The 26671-nt window shown below is 59.6% G+C and overlaps 2 protein-coding genes across 6 annotated transcripts in view; one reads left to right on the top strand and one right to left on the bottom strand.

Moving 5' to 3' along the window:
- EPHX1 (epoxide hydrolase 1) overlaps positions 1 to 636 on the top strand; it is a 55973-nt gene extending 55337 nt beyond the window's left edge. For all 3 annotated transcript variants that reach the window (XM_032319102.1, XM_032319100.1, XM_032319101.1), the window contains one exon: positions 227 to 636. In XM_032319102.1, the coding sequence (XP_032174993.1) occupies positions 227 to 428 (202 nt within the window). In that variant the 3' untranslated portion in view covers positions 429 to 636. The remainder of the gene's footprint in view (positions 1 to 226) is intronic.
- Positions 612 to 26671, bottom strand: TMEM63A (transmembrane protein 63A). Of its 3 annotated transcripts, none has more exons than XM_032319091.1 (24): positions 26390 to 26671; positions 23288 to 23470; positions 21333 to 21545; positions 19645 to 19724; positions 18527 to 18593; positions 17619 to 17656; positions 15541 to 15683; positions 14434 to 14485; positions 14113 to 14221; positions 12949 to 13019; positions 10854 to 10934; positions 10535 to 10658; positions 10312 to 10445; positions 9067 to 9204; positions 7823 to 7976; positions 5815 to 5921; positions 5603 to 5689; positions 5116 to 5178; positions 4546 to 4708; positions 4094 to 4199; positions 3493 to 3660; positions 2752 to 2867; positions 2380 to 2442; positions 612 to 1709 (listed from the first exon to the last, which is right to left on the bottom strand). In XM_032319091.1, exons 3-24 carry the CDS (start codon positions 21516 to 21518, stop codon positions 1584 to 1586), a joined length of 2376 nt encoding a protein of 791 aa, XP_032174982.1. In that variant the 5' UTR covers positions 21519 to 21545; positions 23288 to 23470; positions 26390 to 26671; the 3' UTR covers positions 612 to 1583. The 3 variants fall into 3 exon arrangements, with proteins under 3 accessions (XP_032174982.1, XP_032174983.1, XP_032174984.1); XM_032319092.1 differs by having other exon boundaries at positions 21333 to 21532; XM_032319093.1 differs by lacking the exons at positions 21333 to 21545; positions 23288 to 23470; positions 26390 to 26671 and having other exon boundaries at positions 15541 to 15625; positions 19645 to 19691.

The following is a 26671-nucleotide window of genomic DNA, read 5'->3' as shown; positions in this document are numbered from 1 at the left end:
GGGAGGGTCTTTGATGGCCAGACCTTGCAGCGCAGCTGGCTCTTCCGCAGAAGGAGGCTCCAGTGGGTTGGAATTGAAGAGGGTGTTTAGAACCCTGGGTCTGTCTTTTCTGGCTCCCTGTGGGTGGGCAAACAGACCTCTACTCCCCCGTCCCAGTCCCTGCTGCAGGGGACAGAAGGGGACCAGGATGCCACCTTGCCCCTCAGTGGGATCTCTCTCCTTCTAGGATCAAGGTCCATGTGCCCACAGGCTTTGCTGCCTTCCCTTGTGAGTTAATGCATGTGCCGGAAAAGTGGGTGAAGTTCAAGTATCCGAAACTCGTCTCCTATTCCTACATGGCCCGCGGGGGCCACTTTGCCGCCTTTGAGGAGCCAGAGCTGCTGGCCCGGGACATCTGCAAATTCGTGGGGCTGCTGGAGCAGCGCTGATGCCCGTGGGGCTGGCTGTCACCCACAGGTTCCCCAGCCGACAGCTGTCCTCCCCGCCCCAGGGCCCTCCCAAGGAGCAGGGAGACCCCCCCTCTTTGCAATGATGTATGCCCCACACCTGTCCCCCGCCCCTGCTGGCCCCCTGTTCACTGCCCCCCTCCAGCGCTCCCACACGCATGTCAGTGATGATAAATGATTCTATTCCTAAGAATGGCTGGAAGCAAGTGACATGGGCATACCCATCCCAAATGGGGAGCCGTCCCAGTACAGCTGGCAGGTTGGGTCTAGGTTGGGGAGGGGGGGTCCCCACTGGGAAGGGCTTAACAGGCTCGGGGTGGGGTTGGGGGGCACCGGGACATTCCACCCCCTCCTCATGTCCCTGGCTGCCCAGAGTATGGGGCTGCTGTTGGGGGGGAGGGGTGGGTGGCAGGGGGCCTGGGCTACCACCCACCTGGCCCCTGTGCCTCTGGCACCCCTGTCCCTCTGGCCGTGGGAGGCTGCCAGTCCCCATCCCCACAGGGAGAAAAAGGAAGGGGCCACCTGTCCTTCCAGCCAGGGTTGCAGCCCACCCAGCCGGGCCTGGCCCACTGCCTGCCTGTTCCCACAACAGCTCCCAGATCGGAGGGGGAGGGCTGGACACCAGCCATTGTCTGGACCCCCTCTCCAGCTGGGATCCGCTGCAGGCTTTTTGGTTATTGGCTAGTTGAGGGGTCTTCTGGGGCTGGGCAAGTCGCGTGTCCTCCCTTGTACCAGATTCCGTCACCACAGCAATGGGGCTGTGGGTGCACAATTCCAATATGGGATTCTGCCCCAAATCCCCAGGGACGGCATCCCAGCTACAGAGCTGGACGTTTGTGCAGGAGGGGGACCTGGAAATGAGCCGGGCTCAGAGCTGCTCAGCTCCCGTCCCCTCTGCTGTGACCAGAAAGGCCAGTGTTCACCACCCAATGGCAGTCCCAGCCTGCCCCCTTGGCCAAGGGCAAGAACACCTTTCCGGTTCCATCACTTAAGAGCAGCTGTGCTTAAAACCGGTGGGAAGTCATCCTGGGCTGGGCTGGGGCCTGAGTCAAGCCACCTTCCCGCCTGGGTCTCCTCTCCTGGCTCCGAGTCTGGCCCGGCAGCCCTCAGGCCTCCTGGTAGGCAGGTATGCTGCTGTCACTGTCCCCGGGGCCCTGGGACAGTCTCGCTGATGCTGTGGATGGCGCCATAGGTCTGCTGCTGCTGCGGGGACAGGGCTGTCCTCTCTGAGGACAGGCCGCTCAGAATCCGGGGCACGTAGGGCTGCCAGCAAACAGGGGAGGAGGGGCTGAGTGCTTGGAGCATGAGGTGCAGGGGGAGCCGGGCATGAGACTCTGAACCCGCTCCTCCCCTGCTTCCTGCTGCGAGGCCCCAGAGCCCAGTAAAGAAGGGGACTCAGGCCCTCCACCTGTACTGCCTCCTCCCCTGTCTGCAGGGGCAGGTGACCTCCGGGAATGCATCTTTCTGAGAACACTCTCCCCACTGGGGCTGGTCCGAGGACAGACACACAGGCCCAGGGAAAGCAGGGGCAGGAGAGAAGGCTGCTCTACCCTGGGTCTCTGGCAGGGACCCTGGGGGCCTCCCACGGCAGGCACTGGGGCCACCCTGTTTCCTGCACACTTCCGCAGCCACAGGCCCCTACCACACTGCCCTGGGAGAGGCCTGAGCGCAGGGGGCATGAAACCTGCAGAGAAGGAACCAGGGCCTGAAACCGGAACCAGGGGGTGGGGCGGCATCTTGGCCAAATGTGGCTTCACCGGCATCAGCGATCACTTCTGGAATGTGGCTTTACCAGTGCCCGTGAAGCATCCCGTGGGACTAGGGATTCCTTCTGGAACTGTGGCTGCCACATGATTGAGGCACTTTTGTGCCCCCCCCGGCCCCACCCCAGGGAGCCCCCCAGGCTGGTGGCTGGGGAAGAAGGAGAACTTACCGTGAAGGCTGCTGGCCTGGGGGCATCTGCCTCACTTCCTCTGTCACTGCCAGAGTCCTCCGTCTGCAGATGACAGCAAAGACTCACCGTGATCAACAAAACCCATCTCCCTGAACCAGCAGCCTCGGAACAAACCGACCGTTACCACCTGGGATGACAGTACTGGCGGGCACCAAGCTCCCTGCAGCAGGCTAGGGGAGCGGGCCGTTCGGGGGTTGAGGGGAGGGGAGGGAAGCCACACATGGCACCCAGCCACCCATGCCTTCCCCATGGATAAACAAAACATGGACAAGACTGCCGACAGGCTGGGCTGTGACAAGGTAGGGACCGCCCCCACCAGCTCTCCACCCATGTCCCCGTGGAACCCCTTACCCTGTAGTTCAGTGGGCTGAGGTGCTTGAAACATCCGAAGCAGGTGTAGGCCACACAGACCAAGATGGTGAGCAGCACGACCAGGAGCGTAAACAGGGTGAGGGGGGCCCTCAGACCTGGGGACAAAGGGACGCCAGCCATGCTGGGGGGGAGAGGGACCGCAGCTGGTGCAGCAACCACGTGGGAACTCTCCCGAGGCCAGGAGGGTGTCATCTAGCCAGGAGCAGCCGGAGGGGGACCCAGTGAACGGCTGGCTCATCCCTGGTCAGATTTCAGGAGCTGGGACCCCAAGCCCCGCTTCCTTGCTGGGCCGGCTCCCTGGCAGCTCCATGCCCTGGGCTAGGTGGGATGGAGGCCCCCTCCCCTGACCAGGGCTCAGTCACAATCCTTCTGCCTTTTTCATAGGCTGAGAGTGGCTGCTTCTCCTCCCATGGGCCCCCACTTCTGCACTGTGCTGAAGACCTGGGCCCACCTGCGCCCCAAACGGCAGCCTACACCAGCTTGTCCTCTCTGGTTCAGGCCTTCTCTGTAAGGTTTCTCCACTGACATGGGGTCCCCGGGGTCCCCGGGGTCCCCTGGGCTCCAGCCAGCTCTGGCCCTGCTGCCCCCACCAGCCCTTGTCCGGGACCCACGTTGCGATAGGGCACCCCAGTGAGGAATCCGACCAACCGGTGTGCACGCAGCACTGTGAGCCCCACTCCGCTCCCCCCGCAGCCCGCCCTGGTCAGAAGGGCCCCTCACCCAGGCGCAGGAAGGAGAAGAAACAGAGCCAGAAGAGGCAGAGGATGGGCGCAGCCAGAGCCTGGTTCACGGCTGCCAGGTGGATCCTCTTCTCTAGCTTGGCCGGGAGGTAGGCAAAGTAGAGGTTGTGCCGGTCCACCATGTGCTTGAGCAGGATGTAGATGAGGCCTGCGGAGGTGGGGCTGTGAGCAGCAGGCCCGGCTGGGCCACCCCAGCCACAGGCCCACCACCTCCTGCTTCCCGGGACTGGCTCCGCAGCCTGCCCATTTGGAACCCAAGTAGGATGTCTAATGTATAAATACATACATATTTTGGTGCCGAAACCTGGGAACCTGATGTTTACTTTAGTGGCAAGACCTTGGTCTCTAAGGTCAAACGGTCCCCAGTCCAAATCCAGGTCTGCTCCTCACTGCGTCCCACTTCATCGCTGGGTTTCATCAGCGAAAGGGGGACAGAAACCACACCTGCCTCGCAGCCCGTGTGGCACGTGGCGGCGAGATCCCGGTGGCGTGCAGCGGCGTGGGCCTGGCTGAGTGCGGGCGGCCCATTGCAGAGCCGTTCCAGCAGAGGGTGACCCAGCACCCCACCCCCAGCCACTCACCAAAGGGTGCGATAATGGGGCAGGTGATGCTGTAGGCCATGATGACCGTGAAGACACACAGCACCCACGCGTACATGGCGCCGAACTCGTACTGGAAGGCCTGGGTCTGGGTGGAGGGGTGAGAAGCTCAGTCCGGGCTGCCGGGGGACAGCACGGGGACAACTTCCAAAACAGGAGGCGCACAGCTACTCCCACCTCTTGGGGATCCCTTCTGCCCTCCGCAAACCCCCAGCCTCCCTGGGCTCCCACCCAGGCCACCCAGGGCCACGAGGATTCGCGGGCCTTTCGGGTGTCTCTCATTCTGATTGATCAGGGGTGCTCAGGACAGACAGACAGTGACCCCAACCCGCAGGCTTCAGGGTCAGGCCTCCCATGGAGCCACCCAGCATGGCACAGAGGCTGGGGTCCTGGGGGCAGTCTACATCCAGGCCCCACCCGCTGCGCCCCTGTACCTGCTTGACATTCCTGCGGTCGGCTGCCGTCTTGGCCATGAACATGCGGAAGGTGTAGAGCACCAGGCCCGGCAGCCGGAGCAGCTCCATCCCGTTGCCGATGAAGGCCGAGGCGATGACGTAGTTCACGAAGAAGGCACCCTGGTCAGGCAGGAAGACGCACCTGCGGGGCCGCCGGTGGGTGGGGGGTGAGCCGAGGCCGGGAGCCTCTCTCCCACCATGGAAGGAGCCTCCAGGGCTCATTGTTCCTCCCTCCCCAGGTGGCTCCACTATCAGGAATAAGTCTCAAAGAACGAACAAGACGGCCACTAATGGAGTTCCGCCCTCAGAGACGACCCACATTTAGGCACAGTTGGCACAGAGTGGATCCCCTCCCCCCGTGCCCACCGAAGGCTCTGCCCGGGCTGGGAGGGGTGCTGGGGAGGTGCTGGGCCCCGAGGCCGCTAGAGGAGAGGACTGTCCCAGAGTGTGCTCTGGACCACACACCCCCCCACACACTGCTCCAGCCGAGCCCCCGGGAGATGTGTCCCAGGGACAGTGGCTCCCAAATGCCGCACGGCCAACACCTACTCCAGCCTGATGTAGCCTTCTGAGGAAGTTTTGTCAAAGAGCCACCGGAAGAAAAAGTCCAGACTGGGGGGAAAAAAAACGAGGGCCATGAGAATTTCTGTCCAGCGCTCGCTGCACTCACCAGGCGTTTTCACAATTTTTCTGCTCAAAGCATCAGGCAGGACCTCCAGGTCCAGGTTCCTTGTCTAAGACGCCACTTAACTGCAGGGTAACCGGTCAGGCCGCTCTCCCAGCAACTCCCTCCCTTAAAACAGATTCTCCGTTCCCTACGGGGAAGGTCCGAGCTCCGTTTTGCTCTCAAGCTTCATTTAAGGAAGAGACCTCATCTCCAGAAGAATCCGTGAGCCCCACAGCACCTCGAGTGGGCAGGACGGGCGTGGATGTTGTCAGGGATGTGCGCGCCCCACCCCCAGACCATCTCCCCTCTACCGGGACAGGCGGAGGGGACCAACCAACGTGAACTCTCAGAGGTGGCGGCAGGGGTTACCTGGTGAGGCCCAGGGAAGGCAGGATCAGCACCATGAAGATCAAAAATATGTAGACTTTTGACATCATGATCCGGTTCTCTCCAGACCTGCAGGAAGCTGTAGGTGGGTCCTCCCAGCCCCCCAGGTGCTCCAGGTGCCCAGAAGGCCCCTGCAGGAGGGGATGGGGCCCTGCCCTGGGGGTGGGGGCTGGGCACTCGCTGTGCTCACTCACTTGGTCCAGTGAGACTCCAGCAGTGTGGAGTAGTACACGACGGTGGGGAGCAGGGCTGAGAAGGACCAGAGCAGGAGGGTCGGGAAGAACTGGCTAATGATGGGGTCCTGGAAAACAAGGGCCACGAAGGAGACAGGTGGAGCAGCCATGGGCACTGTGACACGGTGACATCCCCCGGAGCCGACATGGGCCTTGGACGGGGTGTGTGTCCCATGACCTTGGCCAAACAGGCCGTAAGCGGCCTGGATGGGAGTAAAGCTCTTCGAAGTGAAGCAAGGAACTTCACAGGCAGCCCCCATCACCTCTGGGCCCCCCAATACACAACCAGCAGCGGCTGCCAAGGGAGGTGGGCACACCGAAGCCGGGCGCCCTGGGGCAGCCACCCACTCAGCCCCGCCTGCCCAGTGGGGGCCCCATCCCGTGTGAGCCCAGAGCACCCACGATTATCATCACATGGGCTCATAGACTCAACACTTTCCCTGATAAAATGAGCATAACCATAGAAAATCTGGTGAAAACCAAGTGGCATACTTCAGAAACTCGATAAAAGCCAATTTCTAGAAAATGCTACTGAATGAGGGGCACCTGAGTGTTATAGTCGCTTGAGATTCCAACTTCTGGTTTTGGCTCAGGTTTCACCTCAGGGTCATAGGATCGAGCCCTGAGTCAAGCTCCACACTCAGTGGGGTCTGCTTGGGATTCTCTCTCCCCTCTGCCCCTCCCCCACCTCTTCCCTCCCTCCCCCCCCCCAAATAAATAAATAAATAAATCTCTGTAAAAATGTTACTGATGGGGTGCCTGGGTGGCTCAGTGGGTTAAGCCTCTGCCTTCGGCTGAGGTCCTGATCTCAGGGTGCTGGGATCAAGCCCTGCATCAAGGCTCCCTGCTCAACGGGGAACCTGCTTCCCTTCCTCTCTCTCTGCCTGCCTCTCTGCCTACTTGTGATCTCTGTCCATCAAATAAATAAATAAAATCTTTAAAAAAAAAAGTTACTGAAATAGACAAGACTAAATTAACTACAGAACAGCCATGGACCGGAGATCTGGGAGGGGTCTGTCCTCAGAATGGTGGCCAGTGTCTGCAGATCCCTGTTTTACTGTAAGAAACCCAAACTGGTTTATGGAGAACAGAAAAGGGGGCTCCACTCCACCGGTCCACCTCCGAAGAACAGGCCTTGGCCACACGTCCCAAGATCAGCAAAAGTATGAACATTTACCAGCTTTAATTCTAAGCAAAACTGCTTAGTGTTCATTGTGTATTTCTTTATTCTCATACCACCTCAGGTAGGAGAGCTCCAAGTACACATTAACTCACGGTGGGGCCAGCCCTGCAGCCCGAGAGGGTGCTGAGGCAGGTACCCTCACTTCAGCCGTTGGACGAAAATCCAAGGCTCAGAATTCACCAGCCAGCAATGGCACAGCAAGGACCAACCCCGTGTGCTTTCCCAGAGCGTGACTCACAGAACGCCAAGAGGAATTGGAAAAAAGAAAAATGACTTAGGGTCCAGCAGAGCTAATTATGGGACACCAATGCCTTTTTAAGCAGATGACCATTTAGGGAGTATCTGGCTATTCTGGATTTATCTAAGATTTTAAAACTTCATCCGTTTCCTATCTAGGCTCAATGGTTTTGTAACAAAATTATTAGATGCCGGAAGATGACAGGGACAACTGCCATCCCAATGCGTGAAGCATGTGTCCCTCCTTTCTACCTGCCCCCCCACCAGCGCCCTTCCACACAGGCGTCAGCCACTGGTCTGGCCTAGGGGACACGTGGGGGAGCTGAGTTGTGTACAGGGGGCCATTGGCGAACCTGGAGCATGATGCGGGGATGAGGACAGCCTGGCAGAGGCTCTGGCAGGAGCGTCCGCTATGCAGCTGCACCGCTGGCCTCACCCCTGCTCGGAACCACTGCTCCCAGCTCAGTGCTGTCCCTTGGCTCCCGATCCGCCCACCACGCCTTCTCGCCACCCTCCCCACAGCAGAGGCCTTGCAGCACAGTCACTCACGTTCAGCTCGTGGATGGGTTTGGTGACATTGAACTTGTCTATGGTGGACAGGATGATGGAGGGCGTGGTCAGGAAAAACAGTCCCACGAAGAGCGTGAAGTTGATACCCAGCCACTGGAACCACCAGCGGAAGCCCTGGATGGACAGGTTCTTCCTGCAGGGGGAGGACACAGGCCCCAGAGGCTTATCTCCTGGGCCCTGGCTGCCTGCTATGCCAGCAGCAGCCCTGGAGTAGGTGGGTCAGTGGGTCAAATTTAGACTCAGCAAGACACCGGGCAGAGGACTCCGGTGGGGGGGCTTATTTTGACCTCAGGGGTACAGACAAGCACTCTGTACTGACCCTTAGCTTCAGCCATGTCAGATCTGGGGTCCCTCTGACCCCAGAGGGAAAGCAGGTTATGCATGGCGAGCATGGCTCCCCAGCCACAGCGTCAGGGCCAGAACCCACCAGAGTTCCCGTGAGCACCCAGGCAGAAAAACGAGGCTCCGGCCTAGGACTGCCAAGCCATGTCTGCAGTCCTGGTGACTAGTTACACATCCTCCCCAGTGGGGCTGGAGCTGGGTGCAGGGACGGGGAGGCAGGGGACAGCAGGGCCTGGGCCCCACCCCGCCACGAACAAACAAACCACCCCTAAGGTTGGTAAGCCCTGGGACGCAAGGAGCAGAACTGTCGGAGGCTGGTAGAGATGAGCACCTAAACGTTGATCTCAGCAGGGGGAGGCAGTACTGAGGCCAACTGTGCTGGGCCTCTCCTGGCGCTCTCCTCACCCCTGCATCATGCTGCAAGCTCACTGATGGCCTCGTGGACACGGCTCAGCTCCCCTGCATGTCCCCCAGGCCAGATGGCTGTCACCTGACTGAAGCCTGCACGGGACCAGGGCAGTGGATGGGGGACGGGGGACAAGAGCCAGAAGCTAGCCCTGCTGCTGAGCCTTGCAGGGCCCAGTCCCAACCAAGTAACATACTTGCATTTCAAAGATACTAAGTATGAAAAAGAGAAACATCTCAACTGATAAGTTGAGAAAAGTAACTGATCATGTGTAGAAATGATACTATTTTGGATAGCTGGGATCCATGGGAGTGAAGTCTAGGGCGTGGACAAGCCCTCCCCCCACCTGCCGCACACACACCACGCCCCCCCACCCCCCACCCCAGCGCTGGTCCAGAAAGGAGCAGGGGCCACATGCCAGCCTCCCTGATTGCCAGCAGGCCCAGCAGGCACCTTCCTTGTCCCAGGGGCTCACCAGCAGATGTCCTCGGGGTAAGTGGCAAAAGCCACTGTCCATTTGGAGGTGCGGAGCTCCCCGCTGCAGGAGGACGGCTGGGGCTCGCCTTTGCACCGCAGGCTCTGACACTTACAGGCATTGAAGTCCTTCAGGATGCTGCCAGGGAAAGCAGAAGTGGCCAGGGTCTGTCTGGGGACCACGTACACACATGGCAGAGGGGACCCAGTGAAAGCGGGGGGCCCCAGGGCAAGGGACCTTGGCTTTATTAGTTTATTACAGGTGATGCTAAGAAAATCCATGCCTGGCACACTCTGGGGAGGATTCTAATCCCCAGAACAACCCGGTAAGCCAGGGAGGACTTCTGCTTCACAGATAGAGAAACTGAGGCTCCACCACCCAGCTGTGTGCCCCCTCCGTCTGACTGCCTCCCACTGTTGCACGGCCTCGATCTGCGGCTCTTCCCCGGGCCACTCCCTCTGCCAACCCTGCACACTGGCGCACTGTGGGCACATCCTGCAGCCAGGCCAGGGTCTCACCAGCCTTCCCCCTACTCCCTCCTGCTCTGACACCCTCCCCAGGACAGCCCCCTCACTCCTTGCCATCTCCGTGCCCCCCACTCTTGCCTCAGAACACCCTCTTTCCACGGGTCCCCTCCTGGCTCTAGCCTTGAGGCAGGGTCCGTTTCTGAGTCCATGCTGCCCACAGAGAAGACAGGGGAAGGGGCATCTGTGTGGCCACCTGCTGTCACCAGCGCTTTCCCGACCCCAGGCATGGGACTGCTTTGGGAGCGAGCACCCCATGCCAGCCTACAAACTGCACCCTCCCCAGGCCTCAGCTCAGCAACAGGGAGTTCCAGAGTGCCTGGTGGGGTGGTGGTGTGCATTTGTACAGGGATGGGCATCCTGGGCACAGAAGAAGATCTGTGGTCCAGAGTAGACATCTGAAGGAGGGCAGCGTCTGTTCTGCTGGGCAGAACACTGGACAGAGGCAACAGGATCCCTGGGGCAGCTGGTGAGAGCCCAGCAGGAAGGTAAGTCTGCGTCAAGCTGAGAGGGGCTCAGAAGAGTCACCCCTGCCCAGCCATCACACACACATGGGCTGGGATGACCGGGGGTGTGCAACGTCCCCAGCCACACCCAGGAAAGGAGATGGAATGCCACTAGCAAATCCAAGGGATGGGTTCCGTAGGACCACCTGCATCCAACAGGGACAGCAAGTCACCTGCAGGGGGACCAGAGTTGGCTGGGGAAGAGTCCCACTCACTAGGTGGCCATGGACTTCTCCTGGAAGGTGACAAAGGCCATCCCCAGTGGCCTCTCCTGGACCCGGCGCTCCTCCTCCATGATCCTCTCGGTCAGCCTGTCCTTCAGACGCGTGTAGTAAGCGATGGCATCCTCCTGCCGGCGGACACACCCCCTGGTGACCAGGCAGCCAGCATGGGGGTTGGGGACCACGCAGCGCACTCCTGCAGGGGCCGGGCCCTCACCCACTCACAGCCGGGCACTTCGCAGCAGCAGAACTGGCCACAGGGCCTGGGGTTGATCAGGGTCCACTGGCCTGTCTTTGCCCGTAGGCTCGTGTAATAGCTCAGGCTCTTCTCTGTCTTCTTCCTGCCGGGGGCACGGGGTGGGGGGGGGGCTGTGAGGGAACATCAGCCTCGGACACCAGCTGCCACACCAGACCCAGTCGCCACCAGACCCGAGCAAGAGAGGGGCAGAGCCGCCCTCCTGCCTTCCCCAGGGCCAGCAGGAAGGAGGGTGGGGTCTCGGCAGGGGAGGGGGACCCTAGGCCAGCCCCCCTCTTACCTCTCCCTGCACAGGGACAGCAGTCTGGCCACGTTGTAGCACAGCTGGACGTCCAACACCTCACATGTGGGATATGCGTCCCTGTGCCCAGAAAGATGCCTGTTGGACAAGAGGACCCCCCCGGGGCAGGGAGACCCTCCAAATCTCTACTGCTTTCATTTTTGTGCTAACAAAGATCTCTTTTCTCTTTGTCTTTTATCAATGGGGGAAATTTTTGAAATTTAATACAAAGAGGCCTTTTCTAAGAGTATGAAAGTCACTGCAAGTGACAGGCTTAGACCCTCACGGCTTTACATCAGCAAGTGCTTGTGGCCAAGGCTGGACACCACAGCTGACATTCTCCACCCACCCAAGGGAAGACATTTATCGTTGGCTCTAAGTCACGCAACCTTGGACCCCTGAAGTTCTATCCAATCTGTGACCCTATTGAAGGTCACAGACCTTTCAGGTTTAATGAAAACAAAGGACCCTCAACCCAGAAAATGTCTGCAACCTTGTTAACCATCCTAGGAAGATTGTGTCTACTTATACGCAGGCTGTGAGCATCCTTGCCATTGACCAGGGACTGGTAGGGGCTGGTTTCATCCTCATCGTAACCTGGGAGGTTTCATCCCCATTTTCCAGTTGAGGAAAATTGCGCTGGACAGGTTATAGGACCTGTGCCCCAGGCCACACGGCTAGTGACTGTCGGGAACCGCGATCTGCCTCTGGGCAGCCCTGCCTTACCGCGTGACCTTCCCTCCCCTGACACACATAATCCACCCCCACCATACGCCAGGCACACCTCCGGGTACAACTCTGTAGAGACAAAGCCCATGTCAGTCATTGATTTGAACAGCAGGACAAGCCTGGGTCCCAGGAAGATCACTGGGGAAGAGAACCCCAGCGTGAGCACCCCAGCCACAAGGCAGATGCCAGGTCGGGCCCCAGGGGTTGCTGCAGCCCCATGCACCAAAAGAGCCACCTCAACTGGGAGAGCTCCAACCCAGGGTCTGCGTGGTAGGAGGGGGCTTTTCTTGACTAAAGTTATACAACAAACGACACAATTGCCTTCCGTGCTGCCCAGCAGGGCCCCTCAGGAGCTGTTTCAAGGAACAGAGAAAAAGAACGCCAGTATGGTGTTTACATAAAAGAGTACTTCTAGGGGCGCCTGGGTGGCTCAGTGGGTTAAAGCCTCTGCCTCCGGCTCGGGTCATGATCCCAGGGTCCTGGGATCGAGCCCCGCATCGGGCTCTCTGCTCAGCGGGGAGCCTGCTTCCTCCTCTCTCTCTGCCTGCCTCTCTGCCTACTTGTGATCTCTATCTGTCAAATAAATAAATAAAATCTTAAAAAAAAAAAAAGAGTACTTCTAAAATACTTGGAGCTGCTGAAGAGGTTAGTCAATAACTTGTAAACACTTGCTTTACACCTCTGCGTAGTTCTTCACAAATGGTGCCACGCTACATGATCCTCTGCCCCAGCCCGCTCTACAGATTACTGACCACTGTGCTGGTGGGAGTGAGGACAGACTGAAGCCCGGCTCCCTCACCTGCAGCCCAGGGGGTCCAGGGGCCTCTGCACCTGCTCTGTGCCCCCCAATCCTGCTGCTTCACTGCTGACCGTGCGCACACCTCCTCCCCACCCAACCACCTGCAAGAGCCCTGGGGCAGGTGCTCAGTGGGCGCTGTGGAGATGGAGGTCCTGCCAGGGAGAGCTTGGACTCACTGAATGGTGAACTCTGTGAGGACAGGGCCCCAGACACACATGTCCCCTGCCCAGATGCCTGTGCATGGAAGAGCCCGCCTCCGGCCCTCCCCTTCGGAGACAAGCTCTGTCTCGGGCATCAGACTCCCCACAGCTGATGCCGAGGCGCCCAGGGGAGGTCATCTTCCTGGTGCTCTCCAGCTGTTTATTTGCCCCTACACCTTGGCCTCCCCTCTAGCTACTATGGTCACCTGGGGCGGCCATGGTGGCGGGCAGAGGACAGGCCAACCCAGCTGGAATCCTTGCATGCCACCAGCAGCCACGTGATGCCCGTGTGGCAGGGCCAGGCCCTGCTCAAGGTCTCCCGGTCCCCGGACAGGACATGGAGTGCTCCCCGAAGGCACTTGCTCACCGGAAGTGGTTCTCCACGGTCTCCTTCTTGGTGTCTCTCGGGAGGCCCGTGATGAACAGGGTTCGCCTCACCTGCCAGAGAAACACCCCAGGGAGAGAAGTCAGAGGGGCAAGCCTGTCTGCAGGCAGGCGCCACTCTGCAGCCCTGTTCCAGCCTCCCCAAAGAACACAGTGGGAGCTCAGGAGGCTCAGGTGCCCTCCTGCCGCCTGGCCAAGGCCTGTCATTCCCAGGAATCATCTTGCAGACTGCATAAAGAGTACCCTGCCACAGCAGTCCTGCGAGCCTCCCTTGCATGACAAGACAGGGAGAAGGAACCCAGAGAGGGTGAGTGACTCAAATGTGGTCATATAGCAGGTAAGAGGAGAACCCAGGCCCGGAACCAACTCACAGGCATTCCTGTGCCCCCATCTAGCTATGGCTGACAGAGAGAGGGCTGTTCGCAGTCCGACCTTCCACGAAGGTGCTGAAAATCAGTAACCACAAGCCTGAACCCCACAAATTTGAGGGCTTAGTTGGCAAAATGGAGGAGAAAAAAATCTGTGTTCTAAAATAATCAGAACTTGGGGGCACCTCTGTCATTGACCATCTGCCTTCAGCTCAGGTGATGATCTCAGGGTCCTGGGATCGAGTCCCACGTCAGGCTCCCTGCTCCGTGGACAGTCTGCTTCTCCCTCTCCCACTCCCCCATGCTTCTGTTCCCTCACTTGTTATCTCTCTGTCTCAAGTAAATAAATAAATGAAACCTTTAAAAAAATAAGATAAAATAAATTGAAATAATCAGAATTCTTTTTAAAAAAGCAAAAGGCAGAGGTACCTGAGTGGCTCAGTGGGTTAAGGCTCTGCCTTGGACTCAGGTCATGATCTCAGGGTCCTGGGATAGAGCCCTGCATCCGGCTCTCTGCTCGGCAGGGAGCCTGCTCCCCACCACCCCCACCCTCTGCCTGCCTCTCTGCCTACATGTGATCTCTCTGTCAAATAAATAAATAAAATCTTTTTAAAAATAAACAAAATTAAAAAGCAAAAGGCATTTTTACGTGCTGACACGCAAGCCATGTTCCACAGAGACCCTCGATTTAAGCTCACTGCTCGCCGGGCCATAGGCCTGGGGCATCGCCAGGGGCACCGCAGGGCTCCGACTCCCCCTGTGCCCCCAGCCGCACTCACCAGGCTCTCTTCCTTGTACCAGATGGACTGGGTGTGGTGCCGCATGAAGCCCACGGTGAGGATGAGGTAGAGGACAGCGAAGATGGTGTGCAGCCACAGAAGGTCATCGCTGGGGGGGCGGGGGGAGCACCACCTGCCGTGAGGGCCGGCTCCCCAGCCGGGGTGCAGGTGCAAGGACCGGGCCACACGCCCCAGCTGCGGAGGGGCTCTCACACATCTGCCCACTGGCTAAGGACTCTCTGGCCGAGCCCGGGCCCCAGAGCCTGACTTCCCCTTGGTGGGTGCCCCCCGCACCCCCGTCAGCCCCCGCCCCATACTCACTTGGTCTGCAGGTTTGCTATCGTTGTCCTCCCAAAACTGTAAGGGTCTTTGTCTGCAGAAAAGGAAGATGCTTAGTCAGGGATCAGGCTGGGGGAGGGGAACGGGGCCCGGTCACCTCGGTGTGTGGCCTCAGGCCCGTCAGAGGGCCTTGACCGTCTGTCCAGTCTTTCCAAAGCCCCACCAACCAAGGCCTCTGCTGAACCGACAGCTTCTTCCCAACCCGCCCCGTGAGAAAGTCAACGTTGGAATTCCTCTTGCTCGGAGATTCCTGTGACACTCTGAAAATTTAAAATCAGGGGCGCCTGGGTCACTCAGTCGTTAAGCATCTGCCTTTGGCTCAGGTCATGATCCCAGGGGGCTGGGTTTGAGCCCCGCATCAGGCTCCCTGCTCAGTGGAGAACCTGCTTCTCCCTCTCCCACTCCCTCTGCTTGGTTACTCTCTCTCTGTGTCTGTCTCTGTCAAATAAATAAATAAAATCTTAAAAAGAAAAAAGAAAATTTAAAATCACCCTAAGCTGGGCCCAACACCAAGCTGGGAATCACTGGGCAAAAGAAGTGCGTTCTTGGGGCGCCTGGCCGGCTCTGTCAGCAAAGCATGCAACTCTTGATCTTGGGGTCATGAGTTGGAGCCCCAGGGCGGGTAGAGAGATTACTTAAAACAATTTTTAAAAAGGAAAAGGAAAAAAGTGGATTCATGATGGCATTTTGGAAGCTGGCTTCCTGCAGTTGCTGGGAAACATTGTTCCACACTCTGATTTTGACTTTGAGCATCACCAACATCTTCCAGATCCGCTAATTACGGCCTCTGGATTGCGTGGGGGCAGGAGAGTGTAAAACACGCTCCAAAAGCTCGATTTGACAAATCTTGGGGTTTTAGTCCTCGAACTGGGACAGAATCAGAAATTGACATGGGGGGAGGGGACACAGCTATTGGCTGGGGGGAGGGGTGGTTCTTCTCCAGACCTTGAGGCACAGGGGAGGGTTCCGGGAGTCGCCTCGAGGACTCCTCATGTCTGAATGCGAGCAAGAGTCCTGGGGTTCTGCCCTATCACAGGGACACCTGTGGCTCTGCCCCAGCCCAGGTCGCACGGGATGAGGTGTCATTACCCAGCAAGTCGCCCGAGAGGTTGACAGGTAGGATGACGCACAGGGACAAGCAGCTGACCACCACCAGCAGGAAGATGATGTGTCTCTGGAAGGACAGGTAGTGGATGGCGTCCTCCCCACACCACTCCAGGATCTGGTCATCGCTGGCCAAGACACGCAAATGGAATCTCCGTGAATGGCAGTGACAGGCCCAGCCACAGCTGACCTCACCGGATTCTCGGGACCAGCCCGGGAGGTGGGTTCCCATCCCAACCCGGTGTTCTACCTACGAGGACACGGAGGCGCCGCCGGCGTCCCCGGTCACACGGCTTGTGTGGGGACTCCGGAGCCTGCCCCCACAGCAGCACACCTGGGAGCCATCTGTGCACGGGCGAGGTGTGGAAACTCAGTGCCCACCGCCGCCCCGCTGCTGTGAATAAGCAAAGCCACTGACAACAGGGCTGCTGGGGCTCTCCTCTTTCCCAGGGCTCCCTCGGGTCAGCTGTGAGGCAGGGGGGAGATGGTCCCAGAAGCATTGCAGGGCTCTCGGGTCCTCTGCCACCCCTCCTCCTCCCTGCGTCCTGCTGGGGCTTCACAGGGCCTCCACCCTTTCCTGGGTCCCATATCTGAAAGCTCTGGCTGGCTTGGGGACCTGGAAAATTCCAGAGGCTGACAGCCAGACCTCTGTGCCAGGAGGCAGAAGGGGGATTTCCCTCTTTCCCACTCTCCAGACAGGGAGGTGCCCCGGGGAGCCAGGCTCCCGAAAGAGGGTGGGAAGGGTAGTGATGAAGACTCAGAACAATGAATGAGCGACGCTCATCCACGGTGTTTCTGGGGACGCGCCTCTGACTTCTCGCTGGGAGAGGCAACTTTAATCTGAGGGGCCTCCTTGAATGTCCGCTGTAAATGTTGGCCATGAGCAGCTGTTAGAATTTAGTTGTAGCCTCAAAAATGTCGAAGTGTTGTCCTTTCTGAGACAGGAACAGGAGAAAACTCCGGGGAGTGGACATGGGAAACACATCTGACACAGTGTCACAGTGACAAAGCAGGATACACGGCGATCCCCGCGACAGCCCTCCGTGAGAAATCTGTGTCCCTGCGCGCGGGGGGGTGGGGGACTGGAGGGGACACAGAACCAGAAAAACAAGGCATAGGGAGAGAATCCGGCCTCAGAGCCGATCTGCCCACTGCTGTTGTGGGTTACCATGGAAATGATGAGTCAGTGTCCTCTGCTGCTCCTCTGGGTGGTGGCTGAGGGGGGGTGTCCCCAGCCCAGGGGCGGGGGCATGGCCAGAGAGCAGCCAACCAAAGACCACACCCTGGGCATGGCGGGGGGGCAGGGAGTGGAGGGTTCTAGGCAACCTCAAATTTGTTCTCACTGATTCTTTTCCTTACGTGGTGGATTTTTTGCGTGGAGTACGTGTGACTTACAGTGTCAGGAGAAATGTCTCCTAGTGACACGATTCTGCAGTGGCAGAGAAGGATGGAGTTGGCAGATGCCCCTCTCCCACGTCATCCTGGGCCCCCTCCTACAGTTGGGGAAACTGAGGCCCAGAGAGAGGGATGTCCCCAGCACCCCATAACTGCCACGTATCATCAGTTCTGAGAGGTCCTTCCCATATCTGGGTGCCCTCAAAGGATGCTCCCTGCGATTGCAGCAGACCCTAGCTGGATAGGAATTTTCCCGCAGCCCCCACATCTTAAAAACAAGGAAACTTTTAACCCAATGAGGTGAATGTACTAAAGCATCATTATTTCTCCTCTTTGCACCAAATTAGACACAGAAGCCTGCTGGGTAGAGCCTCTGGCCAGGCGTGTCCATGTTAGATACTAAGGAGGCATCACTCCCGCCTAGAGCCCCAAAAATCAGCTTTTGTGAGCTCGTGCAGGGATCGTCCAGGACCCCCAATTCTCAGCCCCCACATCCTACTTTGGACCTGAGCTGAGAAGCGGCGAAGAGACCCCATCTCAGGGTCTGGCCATTTTGGCCTTTCCTCCTCGTTGGTCAAACACGCAAAAACCTACCCGAGAAAGACAGTCAGCCAGATACCCACACACATACACCCCGACACACAGGCCAGCCACTGCGCTATACTCACTGCAGGCGGAAGATGGCGGTCAGCCAGGGGCAGCATCCCTGGAAATGCAGAGAACAGGGGTCAGCCATGAACATCTGTGTCTTTGGGAGGCAGATGTGATCATTGTCTGTGACATTAAACAACCCCCTAACCTCCCCTGGCGTGAAAGCATTGCTTTTGTTCCCAATTCAGCAAGCTACCGCGTGTCCCCAGAGTGACAGGGTCTCCATGCTCCCACCCCATGCCTGGAACACTTGTAAAAACCTCTCAAGCTTTGACAATTGGCAGAATCATACAGGCTCTAGGGACAAATGCTGAACTTGAAGAGAGAGCTGACAGGAGCTCAGGACAGCTGCAGAGAAGCTTCCGCAGGCTTCTGTTTGGTTGTCCGGAATGACAGGCTGAGACTCGGGACGGATGCAAGGAAATGAGCCTCGTGGATGGGACGGTCCCCCCTCCAGTGGGATTATGGAGGGAAGAGGGGGTCTGTACGTTTTACTGTCCATCGCATCTCTTACAGATAATCCCCCCTAAAGCTGGGCTGTCCCCTGGCTGGGAGACACACAGGTTTGGTCACCATCCCTTCAGGGCGACAGGGCTGAACAGGGCATGGTCCCTGCCCAGAGGTGGCTCAAACCAGCAGCAAGCCCTCAACAAATTGTCACGCTTGTCCCTGAGTGTGATCACAGAGAACGAGTGCTGGGATCACAGGGGATGTGGAGAGCCCCCTGCCTGAGAGCTGATCTCGTCCCATGCTCCCCTGAGCTGCATCCTCCCTGCGCACATCCCAGTCTGGGTGGCTTGGTCGGTGCAGGGAAGAGCACCAGCACCGGCCACTCAGGCCTCAGGGTCCCGAGTCAGCTGATGGCGGCCCTCCCCTCCCCCGCCCCTGCCCCTGCCATGGCCGCACCAGTCCCTTCAATACCAACCAGCTCGCTTTCAAAATCTTGTTGTCCGAAAGAGGAAGATGAAGATAATCTCTGGAATCTGGACTCACTAGAAACACAAAAGGGAAGAACCACAGAAAATTCTTTCCCCAGGTCTACACTCTGCGTCCAGCATGCTGCCGCCTCTTCGAGCTCTGGGCCAAAGCCTCAAGCCCACTGCAGAGCTGGCACAGGGTGTGACACGGCCTGAGGGATGTGCAGACAGGGTGAGGCCCACACCTGCGCGCGAGAGCCGTGACACTCCACCTCACAGGGGACGAGGGCCCAGGGCTTAGGCATCAGCAGAACACCCCCGTACCCCATGTCCTGGGGCCCCAGCGCTGCCACTTGTCCACATAAAGAGCCTCGGAGCATGGACATGTGCGATCTGTTTCCCCAGGTGTTAAACAGAACTCAGAACAAATGCCGTATTCTGTCCGATCCACAGCACCACCAGCTCTCAAACACCAGCACCGAGGCCAAGGAGAAGGCAGGTGTCTGTGCCCCCTTCCCCGCATAACAGACCGTGTTACAGCACGGCCCCATGGAGCAAGAGTGGCAGGGGTCGTGTGGAGAGCGCCCGAGGAGCCTGGGGGGGCGAGAATCCCCCACAGCTTCCCATTCTGCATCTGACATAGGATCCAGGCCGTGCGGCAGCAGCTGAGCTTGGAGAGGCTGGTGCGCAGGCTTGGAGTCCAACCCCCCTCGGGTGTCCTGAGCCATCAGAACCTAGGGTTGGGGGGTGTCAGGCCAAGGGGGGCCCTGCTCCCCTACAGACTCAGCCAACACTGGCTAAGCAGGGCCAGCCCCCCACGCTGACCCCGCACAGGGACAGGGGCAGCTCCCTAACCTGCCTCGCCTCGTCCCAGCCCCAGACTAGCTCATTTCCAGAAAGAGACCCTTGAAAATACTCAAGGTCAGAAAGACAACTTCTCCCTGAAAAGCCCTACATATTCGAGGCAGCTGGGTTTCCTCCGCAGCCTGAAGCCAATGGCTCCTGGAGCATGGGCCTGGCAACAAGTGCAATCTAGACTCAGCATCCCCCAGGGGCCGCCAGCCCGTCCCACAGACGGACGGGGGGGACATACACACACACACTAGAGGTGACGTGTCCTCATTACCTGTCAACTTCCGACACCAGTGCAATGCGGCCATAATCCCAGAATCTCCTTCTTATGATGGTAAACACCAAAATTAAACACTAGAAAGAGAAAAGAACTTCTAGTTAGAAAGAGACAGCTGTCTTAGAGGCAAAGCCCATCATCCTAAACCCAGCAGAGCTGGGAGGGCCCAGAGAGTGTGTTGAGCTGCCCAAGGCCACACTGTGGCAGGGTCGGTCGGATGCTCTGTGCACCCCCTTCACCAGCGCCCATCCACACTGCGCTGGGCCTCCTGGGGCCCCCCTCGTCCCGCACACCTGTCCCGTTCCCTGCTCTCGGGGCCACAGCAACAGCCACGACTTCCCCAGCCCGGACGGGCCTTCCTTGGCTCCTGAGCAGGAAGACAAGCCCAGGCCCCGCAGCTGCCCTGGGGACCAGTCTCCCTTCCCTTCATACAGATGTGCATGTTTGATTCCAAGGTGCAGCACAGCCCCAGGCCAAGCGAGCAGCCGTCAGACCCTCACTTGATGTGTGGTTCTCCTGGACAGGCTGTGCCCACCGAGGACCTGCTGCTCTGGGGCCCTGGGCTCATCTCATCTCCCATCCTTTTAGCTGCCCTACACCTCTTCAGACCTGGGCAGGTCTCTCCCTGCTCCCACACAGGTTCCCTCCCTCCAGGTTCAGGGAGGCAGAGACAGCCATTTCCATCAACACAACCCTGCTGCCTGGTCAGGAGCTAAGCTTTTCAATGTGGGTTTTGTCTCCCTAAAGCCAGAACCCCACGGGGGCTGTGCTCCTGCTCCCTGAGGAATTAGCTCCAGGTGGGTGGGGAGTTGGCGACCGTCTCCAGAGGCAGGTGAGTCATGCCTTAGGGTAAACTTGAAGGCTGCTCAGGGTGAACTCCTGCCCCTGCCTTCTTGGGGTGTGGACATCTCCCACGCACCCACATCTTCCAGGCCCTGCCAGCTCCCAGGTGCACCCCAGAACATCCCATGATAAAAATCCACTGCCTGCAGACTCCCACCTCAGCCAGGCCCCCTCAGCCACGGCCTCCTCTGTTCCAGACGTGTCTTCCTGGCCCGCTGCCCCCACCCACGTCGCACCCCATTTACTCCCATGGGCGCTGTCACGTGTCGAGAGAAGGTATCAGGAAGTGGGCAGGCCAAGGAAGGTGCACCTGACCCCAGCGCCTGCCCCCCTGGCCAAAGGTGGGTCGGCACAGGGGAGAAAAGTCCTGTACTACAACCTGGGGGGGTTGGTTTGGGAATGGGGAGGTCTACACGAAAGAGAGGCCACTGTGTGAGCCAGCTCTGAGTAGGACCCAGTGAGGACAGGAGGTGACGTTTCTAACCCGGGAGGTGCGGCCACTCTGATTTGAACCCACACCTTCTGTCCTCCCCTCTCATCCCTGCGGACACCCTCCTCCCATGGGCCTCCCCACGTGACGGGCCACTAACTCAACATCAAGGGCACAACTGCATGGGCTCTTTCCCTGCGAAGCCTGGCGGGATCTTCTCCAGAAATCCCAGAGGAAAGATTCCTGACCCCTGCTGTGCAGAGGGACACACACAGGTCATAGCCACAGCTGGAGGGCAACACAGCGGGCATCCACACCCAGGTGTGCCTGGCTCCTCACCTGACCATTCCAGAAGGCGGGCATGGGGGAAGCGGGGGGGGGGGGGGGGGGGAGCGGGGGGGGGGCATCTCACCAGGAAGCAAACGACGTCTATGAGCAGGACGGTGGGGACGCCTCCAAAGGTGACCCCCTGCAGCACGGTGCTGTTCTTGGCTGAGTTGTAGCAGTAGGAGTCGTTGGGCTGGTCCCCAAGGCCCAGCCGCCCACGCAGGGACACCACCTCGGACTGCCACAGCTCCAGGGACCGGGGGCCGGTCATCGCGACTGTCCTCCCTGGAGAGAAAACCTGGGCCGACAGTCAGGGCGTGGGTGCCCCTGCGGTCTCCCGGGCCTGCGCTGGCGGAGCCCAAGGTGGGGGCTGGCAGCAAGGAGTCGGGGAGCGGCCGACACCAGGCCCCGGGCGCCAGGCAGAGCCCACGAGAATAGCTCCATTGTGGGGACAGTGTCAGGCGGGGGGGGAGCACTGGTCCGGGACACGGCCGGCGGCCTCCTGGAGCGGGTGAATAGGAAGGAGGGGAAGGCCGGGGCCACTGGGGCCGCCAGCTAGAGCATCCGTGGGAGCTGCGGGAGCTCGAGAGGGCAGGCAGGGGACAGATAGGAGGGGGACAAAGATGGGCAGGAAAGCAGGACTGATCAAATAAGGGACACCCAAGGAGGCAACAACAGTGGATCCCCTGGAGCCACAGACGGGCCCCCAGCCCCACTACTTCTGGGCTGTCCAGCCGGGACCTCAGACACAGGCCATTCCATCCACCTGGAATGGAGGCTCGGGGCTCTACGGAGCGAGTCAGCACAGAGTCGGCCCCAGACCCAGCCTCTTCCTGCAGCGCCACACTCCCCATCTGGCATGATGACAAACACACATTAGCTCAGTGACGGCCCAGAAGGGGCAGCCAGAGGAGGCCGAGGCAGGGTGGGGAGCAGGGAGACTTGGAGGAGGATGGGAGAGAGGGAGGGGGGTTCCTCAGGGACCCCTGGAGCGCAATCCCAGCCCTGTCCTCTCACTCCCCCCCGCTCCGGGTACCCTCGGTCTAACTGGAAGGCCCAGCATTTCCAAAGCAAATATCACTCCTGACTGGTTGTTGACCTTTCCTTTCTGAGGCTCCCGGCACTCCCGTGAAGCCAATGGAAACCTCCAGGGTTTGTCTACTGCCACCGAAGGCCCCAGAGTCGGCGCCCAAGTCCTGGCCCCCTTCTCATGCTGTCTGCGGCCGAAAAGCCAGCAGGAATCCTCGGCACCCCTTCCTCAAGCTCCCTCTGCCCCGTCGGGTGAAACTCATTTGTCCAGGGGTCCTGCTAGGTCTGAGATTTCTTTTTCTGTTTTTAAAAAAGATTTTCTTTCTTTCTTTCTTTAAGAGAGGGAGCTCATGGTTGGGGAGGGGTGCAGAGAGAGAGGGAGAGAGAGAACCTCAAGCAGACTCCGCGCTGAGCAGAGCACCCGACATGGGGCTCGATCTCACAGCCATGAGATCATGACCTAAACCAAAATCAAGAGTCGGACACTTAACCAACTGAGCCACCCAGGAGCCTCCAGCTCTGATATTTCTAACATGCTATGGAAACAAAAGTCCTGGGGACAAGAAAAAAAGGTACAGACAACCCAACCAGGTGTTCGGTTGGGTGGTCTGGGAATGCTGCTCCAGTGTGTGTGGGCTGGTGAGCACCACTTCTGGCCCCTGGGGATGGCTGGCTGGGGACAGTCTCTCTCTCTCTCTCTCTCTCTCTCTCTCACACACACACACACACACACAGGAAGAGCAGGAAGGGGGTGAGGTGGCAGGTCCTAGGGCCTGGGAGGATCCCCCAGAAGGCCGAGCCACTTTCTGACCCCCGTAAGAGATTTGGCAATGGCTGGAAGATACGAGGCCAGAGCCATGGAGTTGGTGACTCTGAACAGAGTCCTGGAGACTCCTGTGGGAGGCAGATCCCGGAGACTCCTCCTGTGGGAGGCAGATCCTGCGGCTCACCCAGCCGCACCACCCGACAGCAGGGCCCGGCGCCTGCCCCTCCCTCCTGCCCCACACTCACCAGCAGGGAGGACTGTGGGTGCGTCCCTCTGAGAGGTCCTCACTTGGAGCCGGCTCCGGCTTCGTCTCTGGCACACACAGAGGCAGCCCCAGCCGCCTCCCAGGACGCCTCGGGCCTGCTACTCATTTCCTACAGGGCCTTCCTGACCCCAGGACCGGGGAGCGCCAGCCTTCACAGGCTTCCCTAAGGTACACAGGCGGCCCGAGTCACTGTCATGGCCTTCCCCAGCCTGGCACGCTGCCAGGTGCTCACACTTGCCCTGAGTCTCTGAACTCAGACACCCACATGGCGCCTCTCGCTCTCCCCCCAGGGGGGCTCCCCCAGCCTGGTCTGCCCCCCAGCTCCCAGAACTGGTCCTGGGCCCTCCTCTGGGCAGCCTGCTCCTCTCTCCTCCTCCAACATCAGCAGCCTCTCCCTTCTTCTCCGGCTCCTGGAACTGCAGGGACCAGGGAGTGTCCCCCTATGACGGCAGGGGTGGCCGTGGGCTCCAGGTCAGCCCCTGAGTCCAGGACCTCAGCGGGCCCCCAAGGGCAGCTGCTGTCTGAGGGTTAGCATCAGGAGAGAGAACACAGAAGAACAAACAAGGAAGCCTGAAAGCTGATGTGGGAAGAAACTGCAGTGGAGGGAAACCTGGGTGACTCAGTGGGTGGGCCATCGGCCTTGGGCTCAGGTCATGATCCCAGGGTCCCGGAATCGAGCCCTGCAACTGGCACCCTGCTCAGTGGGGAGCAGTTTCCTGCGTCTTCCTCTGCCTGCTGCTTCCCCTGCTTGTGCTCTCTCTTTCTCTCTGACAAATAAGTAAATAAAATCTTAAAAAAAAAAAAAGTGCTCACAGAGGGAGCACTGTCCCTGGAAGCAGAGGGCCCACAGCAGGAAGCTTCCTGTGCTTCCCCTTCCCCCTCCCCCTCTAGGCAGGCCTCTAAGTCACTTTCCTCCTCCCAAACAGGCTCCCTGGGGTGGTTTTACAAAGTTGGGCAAGAGCTCGTGAGGCCAGCCAGCAAACACTGCCAGCCTGGGAGAGAGCCTCGAGGCACCTCAGACTATGGCCCCGCCGGGTCAGCCCCTTCTTGGGGGAGCGCCCAGGTGAGGACAGGACTTTGGAGGCCCGCCGGCCTCTCAGATCTTTCAGCTCCGTTGTGAACTGTCCCTGCACTACACACATGTCCCCTCCAAATTCTGCTGAAACATCACGGTGCCTCCAGAACCAGCCCCCCCACACACCGCATCTTCCCGAACAGACAAGCTCTGACCCGACAGCTGGGGGCACAAGCACCACAGGGCAGCCCCGCCTGGCTGGGACTGGTGGGGTGAACCAGGAAGTAGCCCCCATGTCCAGGCGACCCAGTCTTCCCACTTATAGACCCGCTTAGGCGAATGCCTCATCCGTGGCTCACAGAGAGCTCTCTAGTAACCTGACGGTAGGAGAGGCCAGGGGAATAGCAGGTGACTCGGGCCCCCACCTCCAAGTGCAGCCCTTGTGCACCCCAGAATCTGGCCATGACCATTGGGAGGGAGGGCTGAATCCAACAGCCGGCCTCAAACTTGCCAACACTAACCCACCAGCCACCTGAGTTGGCAGCCAAGGCAGCCAGGACAGGCCCAGGACCGGACAGGACAGGACAGGCCCAGGACAGGACAGAACAGGACAGGATGGTCAGCATCAGCGCACCTGACCACCTATACCCTCCTTCCAGAAAAGCCAACAAAATGTGGCAGGAGGTTTGTGAGCCCTGTTGGGTCCTGTGAGAAGGCCCCATTCAAATTCAGGGTATTTTTATCAGCACAAACTTCCCGACAGCAAGACTACGCACAGCTGCAGCCCTTCAGCCACAGGACCTGACTCAGAGAGGCTTGCCCAGGGAACGAAAAGTTCTTAAAGCCCCACCAGACAGGACCAGGGACCCTGGACCGCTGTTTCTCTCCCTAAACACAGCCTGCCAGCCTCAGGGAGGCAGGGCACCCAGAAGAGCACCCTGAGCTCTGCACTTACAGGGCCTCTGTACCATGTTGCTTAGACAAGTGGCTTAAATGCTCAGTGCCTTGACTTCCTTCTCCATAAAATGGGGGCGATGATGTTGTTCCTCTTACAGGGCTGTTGGGAGGCCCACACCTGAGACAGCGCCCATGAAGCACTTAGCCCAGTGAGCACTCAAAAGGTCTGGGTTTTTATTCTAAGTCACTCCTCCAGCTAGTGGGGGAAACAATGTCAGGACTCCCTCTAATGTTCAAGAGGGACACTTTCGTCGGGACACTAAACAAACAAGAGATCATTGTGAAGAGGATGGGGCTTCTGCTTCTCTTCCCATTCTCCTGGAAGCAGCACACTTGGGACTCTGACAGGTGTCAGAGGGTAGGGGAGAGGGAAATACTGGTTGTTCCTGCAGGGGGGGATGATGGGGAGTCTTTCCCCGACCCCAGGAGTGTCTTCAACCCCGTAGGTGCCAGGGCCTCAGAAGGGCCCCAACGTGCCCCCACACCCACCCCCGCTCCTGTCCCGTGCCCCGGCTGGGACTTGGGGAGCACAGCCCACCGGCCTAACCAGGAACCCGGGGCCCTGTGGGCGCTGCTGGCACGCAGCCTCGCAAGCCCAGCGGAGAAGGAAGCTGGCGGCCACTCGGTCTCCCGCCCCGTGGAGTCCTGCCCTTGAGGGCACCGCCTGGGGCTAAACAGGGAGGCCAGCCCAGAGTCTCAGGTAGCCAGTCTGATCTGGTCCCCGAACCCGGGCGGTTTGGTTTCCTGGCAGAACTCTCCTCACCCTCCCCAACCCTGGGCCTCCCTCTGGGCATCCGCAGGGCCGCGGCAGGGGTCACTGAGGGACAGTCCCCGGGACTTCCACCCCCGCGCAACGGCGGGGGGGACTCGAGCGCCCGCCCCTTCCCAGGCCCGCCACGCAGAGTCGGAGAAAGAAGAGCCCCACCCCGCCCCCACCCTGGCCCCCGGCTGCGCTCCTTGCTCCCCGTCCCGGCTGCAAGCTCGGGCTGCCGGTGACTAGACCCCAGGGGAAGGGGAGGGGAGAGGGAGCCTGGGGGCGGGCGTAGTCCGGAGAGGCTGTGGGCCGGGGACCCGACCCCCCGCTCCCACCCTGCGCCCCTTCCTCTCTACCTGCGGCGAAGGCGCGGCGTCTGCACCTGGCCGGCTGGGGCGGCGTCCCCGTCACTCAAAAGTTGCAAAGGGAAACTCGGGCGCCTCCTGCACATGCGCAGAGCCGCGCGCGCCGGCCCCATTGGCGGCCCCCGCCAGGCCGCGCGTCACCCCCGCCCTAGCCCGGCTGGACCGCAGCACCCCGGGAGGACGCGCGGCTCGGCTCCGGGCAGAGGTCGCAGGACCGCTGGCGACCCCGGGGGCCCGAGCTGCCCAACCGGGTCGGGAGCTCCTTCTCCCCGG

Source organism: Mustela erminea, chromosome 17, assembly GCF_009829155.1.
Source record: "Mustela erminea isolate mMusErm1 chromosome 17, mMusErm1.Pri, whole genome shotgun sequence".
Taxonomy (NCBI): domain Eukaryota; kingdom Metazoa; phylum Chordata; class Mammalia; order Carnivora; family Mustelidae; genus Mustela; species Mustela erminea.
The sequence above is the reverse complement of the archived record's forward strand: the minus strand, read 5'-3'. Positions and strand labels throughout refer to the sequence as shown.